The sequence below is a fragment of the Plectropomus leopardus genome, chromosome 14 (genome assembly GCF_008729295.1).
Source record: "Plectropomus leopardus isolate mb chromosome 14, YSFRI_Pleo_2.0, whole genome shotgun sequence".
Taxonomy (NCBI): domain Eukaryota; kingdom Metazoa; phylum Chordata; class Actinopteri; order Perciformes; family Serranidae; genus Plectropomus; species Plectropomus leopardus.
Genome location: NC_056476.1, coordinates 24,795,748 through 24,805,428, shown reverse-complemented (window position 1 = coordinate 24,805,428; position 9,681 = coordinate 24,795,748). Strand labels below are relative to the sequence as shown.

The window sequence follows — 9,681 nt, the reverse complement described above, 5'->3', positions numbered from 1 at the left end:
CTCGTCCAATCACAGAGAGCGCTGTTGGACGTTGACTATTGAAACAAACATGGCAGCCTGCTAGGGCTGCACACCGTGCAAAGGTTGTTGTTAATGTGAGAGGTTGTCGCCAAAGAACTGGAAACATGCTCAGCCTGACAATAAGGGAGGTAAGTGCGACTGTTCGCTTGTTTTTCGAGCTTACTTTTTCGTGTCTGTTTCGCGCTTTTAGCTGCATGTTTGACGTTTTTTTTTACTGTCAGTTCATAGCTAGCTCAGGTGACATCTGCAGAGTTTGTGATGCTTTTGCTTCCTAATGTGCCTCAGCAGCTAAATAATGCTGTCATTACATAGTTTAATATGGTTTTACAGGGTGTGCTTTCTGCTTCGTGAAATGAATTGTATTACGTAGTTGTATGAGTATTGTAAATTAAAAGATTTAGCTACTGAACTGCTAACTGTCTTATTTTACTCTGTGAAGGTGCTAACGAAATTTAAGTGCACTTAACAGTCCCCGAAACAAATAAAAAATTATTTCTTACATAGGTGTTGATAAAGCATAGAGCTTAGAGAACTTTTGGGAAAAGAAGACAAAAAATTATACATCAAGGATCATTTTAAATAATTAGATTTTTTTTTAGAAAAGTATATTAAGTCAGACATCCTGCTTAAAAAAAGACAAATGACAAACTAAAAAAAAAGAATATAAAGGAGAAAACATTTTAAAATTAAGTAGCAGACATGGCCAAATAATTGGTTATAATTATTCATGCTAGATAAACTTTTAGTAGTATTTACATGTTCCAGAGACTGCATTAGTGTAGGAAAAAAAACTTTAAAACATTACATTTTTAAAACAACAAATTTAGATTTGTGTCTTTGAGATCTACTAAGCAGGATCTTGGGGCTATCATGAAATCCAGTGAATTAGCATTGCCTTAAAAATAAACAATAACATCTTGAAAGGGAGATTTCATTATGCAGAAAGACCCCATTCAAATTGTTATGTTTATCGTGAATAAATTATTGAATTATGACTTATGCATTAACATGTTAGCAGGATTTATATGCTGTCAAGGTATGGCTATTTTTAAACACTGTATGCACAATTGGGTGGTGTAATCTGGGGCAGTGCATCATATTTATTGTATGCAAAATCTTTATTTGCAACATAATTTGTTACAAACTGTCAGATACATATATTGGACTAAAAAGTACAACTTGGATGTCTGAAGCAGAAGTATTAAGCAGGGTAAATGTGAATACTCAAAATTGTGCTTATTACAGCATAAAGCCTATATAATGGAGGACATTTAAAGATAAAAAGTAAAAAAAAAACAAAAAAAAACACAGGTGTAAACAACAAAATTAATGATGGCTGAATTCCATGTAGCTGCTTTCAGGTTTCTGGTGTTTTGCATGCTGGCTAACTGTCGCACATTTATGACTGTTATTAGTAACACCTTGTTTTTCCTCATGTGACAAAGCAAAATGTAAAATCACTGAGTGACATTCCACCTCTGGTATTTCCTCATTCTTCTTTAGGTATCTTTGGCGCTCAGGGAGGGAAGAATCTCCCCGACAGAGCTCTGTAGGAAGTGTCTGAACCGCATCAAGAAAACAAAACATCTTAACGCGTACATCACTGTGACAGAGGAGTTGGCACTGAAGCAGGCTCAAGAAGCAGAAACCCGACTGCTGCAAGGTGAGGTGCACGTGAGTGTGTATTTCTGTTTATTTTGAGTAAAGTCATAGGTGTTACTAATCTTGTTTTTTTCACCAGGAAACCCAAAAGGTCTTCTGGATGGAATTCCCTTTGCGGTCAAGGACAACTTCTGCACAGAAAAGATCAAGACAACATGTGCCTCCAGGATGCTGAAAGGTTTGTGTGAACCTCAGTCAGTGTTACTATGTCTTATATTTAACGATGATAACTTAATGTTACTTGCGTTACAGATTACACTCCACCCTACAATGCTACAGTGGTCCAGAAGCTTTTTGACCAAGGGGCTGTTCTCATGGGGAAGACAAACATGGATGAGTTTGCTATGGGGTGAGGCCACTCTTATAAATGTCAATGGCTGTGTATAAGTAAAGATGTTTTTTGCTAGATGTTGATTGATAGTTATCACTGTATGATTTTTACTAAATGTTTATTTGTCACGCAGGTCGGGCAGTGCTGATGGAGCTTTCGGTCCGGTGAGAAACCCCTGGAGCTATGCTGCTCCCTACAGAGAGCAGACGGGGGCAGCGCCAGACTCGGACTGGGTCATCACTGGAGGAAGTTCAGGAGGAAGTGCTGCGGCTGTGGCCTCACTCACCAGCTACCTGTGAGGGAACACACTCACCTTCACTGGCTCAGGAAAACTGTTCCAAATAGGCAAATATGTTGCAAAGTAACACAAATGGAATGATTTGATTCAAAATGTTTTTTTTTTTCTCTCTGATTAAAATGTCCTGTGTTTGTAATGTCGCGGCAGGGCTTTGGGTTCAGACACAGGTGGTTCTACTCGTAACCCTGGAGCACTGTGTGGTGTTGTGGCCCTGAAGCCCACTTACGGTCTGCTGTCCAGACACGGTCTCATCCCCTTGGTCAACTCCCTGGACGTCCCCGGCATTATGACCCGCAGTGTCAACGATGCAGCCACCGTCTTAGGTAGGAAACTATTGATGACCTTTTGTTAGACGAAAGTTAAGCATGTGAGCTCCTGAAGATGGACATTCTATATTTCCAACTTTTTCTTTCTAGGGCACACTCCTCGCTTACACAGGTGTTTTAAAAAGTCTTAAATGGAATTTGACTTAAGCTGCAGGAACCCTGAATATAGTGGAACAGTATTTATGCGTAAACATACAAAATCCTGTAAGCAAGGTTTGTGACGCTTCACAAAGGAGAAAACGGCACACGCTCCAATGATGTAACAGCCCAAAACTCGAAAATTGACTTTATTTTTAATTTGTATCCTGGAAGAAGTTTTTACAAATGGTTCATTTCCAGTGACCTTAAACACCATTACACACCAAAACACATTTAAAAACAGCTACACTTTTATATATACCCATGTACTTGTGGACCAGGCCTAAGAAAGGCCTTTAATGACTTACCTTGTTAAATAAGAAAATAAAATAAAACTAGAATCTTATGATGAACTTCCCTTGTTTTGGTCCCCTGGCCAGTTTGGTCAAAATGCCTGCCAGTTCACTTGTAAGTATCAATTAATGCATAGTAAATGTTGCAGATTACCACCTCAGGAGGTGTGATGGGACCAATTAATAAAATTTCCATACCCAGCAGTCATGACACAGGACAGGGTTTTTAGCTGGCATGGGAGAGTTTTTACATCGAATCCACAGTTAACTAATACATTCAAAAATTAAAACAATGTAGTCATTTTATCATCTTTACCCCCAACATCCAGTTAGGGTTAGGGTTAGGGTTAACCCTAACCCTAACCCTAACCCAGTTTACATGTATGCCTACCCAAATACCAAAAGAAATACTGATATTAAAATATTAAAGTGGAGTTTTGACCAATAGTAATGCTATGGAGCCATGGTTACCAGTGGCTGCGGATCTTGTTTGCAATAGGAACAGGATAAGCACAATCCTGCCAATTCTCATGTTAGAAAAGTAGCATTTTTCACAAAGAATGCATGTAATAGGATTGTTAGACCTCAAGGATACGCACAGTGTGTTTCTGTGAGAAACATTTACTTTATATTTGCGTCCACAAAATATAAAAATCTCCACAGGGCACCTTTGAATATATGTGAAAATGAATCAGGACAGCAGTTCTGCATGGTTGTGCATTTTTCATACTGCAATCAAATGATGGACCTAACATTGGTTTTGGTTTCTATTATTCACAGGTATACTCCAAGGCCTTGATACAAGAGACTCAACAACAGTTCCTGCTCCCTCATCCCTGACAGAGCTACCTGAATTCTTTGATGTCAAAAACATCTGTGTAGGCATCCCTAAGGTGAGTATAGCTCTGAATTAAAATCAGTATCTCCTTTGTCTCATCTCAGAATCACTGTCAGCTTTTTAACCTGAGCATGTCAAGGCTGTCAGCTGACACTTGAAAAAGATATTACAAATCTCATTTAAATTTAAGATGTTTGTAATTAAGGGCAGAGTACTGAAATCCTCAGGCTATCAGAAATAAAACTTGTGATGTGGAACAGACTTGTTGTGTGTATACAACTCGAATTATAACACAATATCTGGTGAGAATGAAGTGGATGCAAGGTCACAGTGAGAGCACTTAAATATAATTAATTAATTGTTCAGTGCAATTGAACATTTTTGCTGAATTTTAAGAATTGCCCTCAATGTGTATTTGAGATATCGCCTTCACAAGAGTGATCAGATGCATCACCGTGATCTTTGACCACCAAAATCTAATCAGTTCGCCATTGAGTCCAAGTACACGTTTGTGCCAAATTGAAAGAAATTCCATCAAGGTGTTCTTAAGATATCACATTTACATGAATAAGACAGACGAGGTCACAGTAACCTTGACCTTTTGACCTTTGACCATCAAAATCCAATTAGTTCATCATGCAGTCAGGTGGATGTTTGTGCCAAATTTAAATAAATTCCCTTCTCTTTATGTTCTTCAAGGCATATCTATATTATACTATGTGTTGTCTTTGTCTTCGATTGTGACAAAAAGCTTTTTTGTTATTTGTCTGTTGATTTTTAATGAAAACTATGGATCCATTCTGTGTATATAAAGATGGTCCTGATGTAAAACTTTTCACATAATATCTGTGAACACAAATGCATACATTCCCTAAAGCAGCTTATCTTTCCTGTCTCTTAATGTATGTCAGGAGTACCACGCCCCGGGGCTGTCTGAGGAGACTCTAGCGCAGTGGAGTCGTGTTGCGGACATGTTTGAGAGGGCGGGGGCGCAGGTGAAGCAAGTATCCCTCCCCCACACCCAGCACTCCATTGTGTGCTACTACGTCCTGTGCTGCGCCGAGGTGGCGTCTAACATGGCCCGTTTTGACGGCCTAGAATACGGTATGAGCCTGTAAAAAATATACAAAGAGGTTGAGTCCACCAAAACGTTGACACACACACACACACACACACACATACACATATCTGTATACAGTTTCTGCTAGATGTCTTTCTTTCGCCTCTTGTCCTGCATACCTATCAAACTGAACGCTTGTTTTATCCCCTTTTAATTCCCTTTGTTTTTGTTTACTTGTTTTCTTTATGTTCTACTCTGTCTGTACTTTAATTTTCTGTATTTTTGTCACTTTTTATAATTTCTTTTGTCTGTTTGTATGTCCCTGCACTCGCCTTCACTTGTTCTGTTATCACTGCATTTCAGTTAAAAAAAAGTAATAATAATGATAAATAAATAATTAATTAAATACATTAGTGAAATACTCAAACAGTAGGTAAGAGGTAAATAGGATAACATCATAAAGTAAAATGATAAATAAATATGTTGAAAATAATAAAATGGTATATTAAATAGTGAAACAGTTAAACAGACTAAAATATCTAAATAAATAGGTAAAATTCTCTGATGCTTGGATATTCCATATCATAGCAACCAGATGCATGGTGTTTCCTGATGAGCTCCTGATGTTTTTAGCTGAAAAAAAACCCCATTTCAGTGCAGTGTGGAGCATTTAACATTAGGTGCCAAATCACACACAAGATTTCACCAAAAATCTGTTGGATTATTAAACAGAAATGCTATTCATTTTCATCCCTCTTCTGTCAGGCCATCGTAGCAAGGTGGACAGCTCGACGGAGGCCATGTATGCCACAAGCCGGCACGAGGGCTTCAACGATGTAGTGAGAGGGAGAATAATGCCTGGGAACTACTTTCTGCTCAAGCAGTAAGACAACAAGCTTGGACCTGTTTGCATCCCTGTGATTCATGAACCATGCACCGGTGTAGAGCGCACAGTGTGCCACTTTATTGTTTTTTCTTTTGCTTGACCGTTTTGTCATGTGGTTATTTTTCAAGTTGTCTTTCATGAAATATATCAGAGATTAAAAGTGGAGCTTTAATATTTCCTAAACAGCACGAATTAACTGTGGGCATCCTCCCCCTCAGGAACTACCAGCACTACTTCGTAAAGGCTCAGAAAGTCCGCCGGCTGATTGCAGACGATTTCAAACGTGTGTTCAGCTCAGGTGTTGATGTGCTGCTCACGCCCACCACTCTGACTGATGCAGCCCGTTACTCCGACTTCACACAGGAAGACAACCGTACACGCAGCGTGCAGGAAGATGTCTTCACCCAGCCTGCCAACATGGCAGGTACAGAAAGGAGGAAAAAAAAAAGAGACCTTTAGGCAGAATTGCTCATAGGAAGTGTGGGAGGATTCAGGAACTTATATATTCTGCACGCATGGATACACACAAAATGTATACACCCACACACTCAAAAAAAAGTTCATTCAAAACTACCTTTCTTTAGTTAATGCTTCTTTTTTTTCATCCTGTAACAAAGGCACATCAGAGCAGACATGTCACAGTGAAATTAAAAGGAGGAAATGAGTATTTCACTTCTCTTTTTTCTTTGTTCTTCTCTGATGGCAAAAAAAAAGTAATTCCCTTGTCAATACATCTTTTTTTTAGCTTAGATTTAAGTGTCCCTCAGAGTCGTAAAGGAGTGTGTTTACCTTCAGTTAGACTTTTATCACTCTCTCAACTAACCTTTAACTAACCTTGAGATCCTTATCATTGCCTTTCCCTCAATTTACCTTCAACGCTATCTATCTTCACCCTTAGGTCTCCCTGCTGTTTCCGTGCCAACTGCTTTATCAAGACAGGGCCTTCCCATTGGTTTACAGCTCATAGGCCCCGCCCTCCAAGACAAGAAGTTGCTCAGTGTTGCTCAATGGATCGAGCAGAAGGTCGGGTTTCCCTCCATCAGTGACTATGGAGACTCCAGCCAGAGCAGGAATGACACAGGAATGACCAAAAGAGAGCAGACTTCAGCTGTGTGAGGACAACTGTGGACACAAGAGACTGACTGTTGACAAAGACACATAACAGACTAAAGGTGTAACTATGATGGACATACTCGACTTGTAAGAAGCCTTTAATAGATATCTTATTCGGAGTTTTGGCCATCAGACAGTGCTAAAGCTTAATTAATTAATTAATTTCCTTGATGGAATGAAACATAAGGATAAACTCACTGTTTTACTATGTGCACCACATTATAGGTGCAGAGATATTGTGTTTACCAGCTGCTGTATTTCTTGCTTGGAGGTAGTGCCATTAAATATAAGCACGTTGGGTAATTTATGGATAGAGTGATATTCATTAATATATCATTTCTTGGTTGTCTGTCCAACTCATTCTCATGAATGTGATATTTCAAGAACACCTTGAATATCTTCATATTTGGCCCAAGCGTTCATTTGGACTAAAGGACAAAGAGATTAGATTTTGGTGTTCAAAGGTCAAGGTCACTGTGACCTTGCATTCATGTCACTCTTATTAATGTGTTATCTCAGGAATACTTTGAGGGAATTTCTTCAAATTTGGCACAAACACCCACTTTGAGTCACAGGTGAACTGATAAGATTTTGATGGTAGAAGGTCAAGGTCACCGTGAACCCATCTGTCTCATTCTCATGAATGCAGCATCTCAAAAATGCCTTGAGGGAGTTTCCCCAGATTTGGCACAAACGTCTAGTTGGACTAAAAAATGAATTTAATTGAATTTGGTGGTCAAAGGTCACTGTAACACTACAAAACATGTTCTTGGCCAAAACTCAAGAATTCCTATGCTAAGTATGACAAATGTTCACACAAATGATTAATAGGATAAAATGATAAAGTGATGTCATTTTATATCTTAAAAGGTCAGTTCCACTGTGACATCATAATGTTCTGCCAAAATAATTTCCTGTCCATTAATCAACTTTTAAAAAAAATATGCGTGGTTCTATGGATGACAGTCAGTCTGTCCACCACTTTGATTCAGAATGAAATATTTCCTAAATTATTAGCTGGATTGCTATTTTAGACATTTGATTTTTCCTCCTGCACTTCCATGGGGTTCACATTTTTTATTTTGATTTTAATTTGTTTTAGGACCAAATGCCTGCTAAAGTATTTACATTCCCATCAGGTGTTAAGTGTTAGTTTGAAAATCTTAGCATGCTAAATTGAGAAGATCTCCAAATATCTCCGCAAACATTTTTTAAATTTGTTTAATATCAAATGCATCTTCTGAATCAAGTGTGAAAGTGGAGAAAGAAATTTTGCAGAAGAGTTGGGTAACAACTTTGCATGACCAAACCACCATTTTGGCTCAAGCAGACACTTTCCCTGAAATACTTAGACTGTCCACATTTAAGTGCTGGAATCAGCTCAAGTGAAATCAGTCCATGCAGCCAATTACAGCACTGGAAACTGTCCTGAACTGAGGCGCTCCACTGAGTGCTTACAGAGTCTCAATTGACTCCAGCTCCACATAATCCTGCACCATTTCTCTGCAAGTGGAAATCTGGCTGTCTTTGTTACATTCATGATTAAGACTTTTCAAAAAGTGCACAACATGGAACGATTTTTTTTTTTTTACAAATAAGGATCTTGTGTATCAAAATCTTCTGTGCAAAAGGCATACAACTAAAATAGTGTTTTCATGATTGCTGGACCTTTGATGGGTTGACAAATGATGCTTCATTTTTCAGTTTAGAGGTTTGCATGCTTGTCACGTAACCTCTGCTGAAAAAAAACTGAAATTGCATCTCCCTGTTTTCTGCTGTGACCAGGCATGTGTGTCTTCCTCTATTTTCTTCAACTATATAAGTTTATACTTTAATAGGCTTCTACTCTACCTATAGGCCTGTGTATTTTTATTTATTGAACTGATAAGTGTTTCAATATAGTTTTCCAAAATGTCAAGCAAACAATGCAACAGTCTTACTTCCTTCTGTATTCTGTAGAACAGTTTTGACATTTTAATTTTCTTACCTAATATCACATCACTTAAATGAAGCACATCATTCTTAGTGAAAAATGTGCATAGCAAAAGAAATGTTTAGTTTTAGATTTTGTCCTACAAATTAATCTTAATCAAGAAAGAATTAGTAATAAATGATTGTATTATTTAAAAAAAATACTTTGTAAGGTGAAATATATTTACTGCACTGGCAGTTTTTTTTCACTTTCTCAAAAGTTTCCAGACTACAATGACCTTACAACAAGGAGAAAGGCTATTTGTAGCATGGTTTTATTTAAGATCAGGTCCAACATTCCCTAATTTTATTATAGTGCCCAGGAATCCCCAAATCCCAGCTCACTGTTGCTACAATTAGCATGCAGCTAACATACTTGCTAAATTTAGTATTAAACCCATTCATCAGTTGAAAAGAGGACATCTCAGTCTGAGAACAACACAAAGCATCTATTTTTGACTCTAACCAGTCATGGCCACATTAAGGCCAGATTAGGATTAAGAGGCTAGTTAGAGCATGTGGCTTTCTGTAGGTGCGTTAGTAAATAAGAGCTTCATTTAGGACTGGTTTGACATTTTTGGAACTTCACTTGCTTACATATTTGGACTTCAGAGCCAGCTCTTTCCACCTGCTTTTAGTCTTAAAGGGTTATTCAAAAGCAGCAGACTATTATTGCTATTTGTGTGTGTTAACATTTGAACTTCTCTGTTCTTGTTGTGATAGCTGGGCTGGCATGTGAATCCC

At 38.1% G+C, this 9,681-nt stretch overlaps 1 protein-coding gene across 1 annotated transcript; it reads left to right on the top strand.

Annotated features, from left to right (window-relative positions):
* Nucleotides 1-55: 55 nt before the first annotated feature.
* On the top strand, nt 56-7,269 carry qrsl1 (glutaminyl-tRNA amidotransferase subunit QRSL1). Its single transcript, XM_042500347.1, has 11 exons — nt 56-149; nt 1,525-1,684; nt 1,763-1,861; nt 1,936-2,032; nt 2,148-2,309; nt 2,460-2,635; nt 3,850-3,962; nt 4,819-5,011; nt 5,733-5,850; nt 6,072-6,277; nt 6,752-7,269. Exons 1-11 carry the CDS (start codon nt 126-128, stop codon nt 6,967-6,969), a joined length of 1,566 nt encoding a protein of 521 aa, XP_042356281.1. The 5' UTR covers nt 56-125; the 3' UTR covers nt 6,970-7,269.
* Nucleotides 7,270-9,681: the final 2,412 nt, after the last annotated feature.

Coding starts and splice junctions, on each gene's coding strand:
- qrsl1 (XM_042500347.1), top strand. CDS start 126: ATGCTCAGCCTGACAATAAGGGAG. Junction 2,033..2,147: donor ATGGATGAGTTTGCTATGGG/GTGAGGCCACTC, acceptor TTTGTCACGCAG/GTCGGGCAGTGCTGATGGAG. Junction 3,963..4,818: donor TCTGTGTAGGCATCCCTAAG/GTGAGTATAGCT, acceptor AATGTATGTCAG/GAGTACCACGCCCCGGGGCT.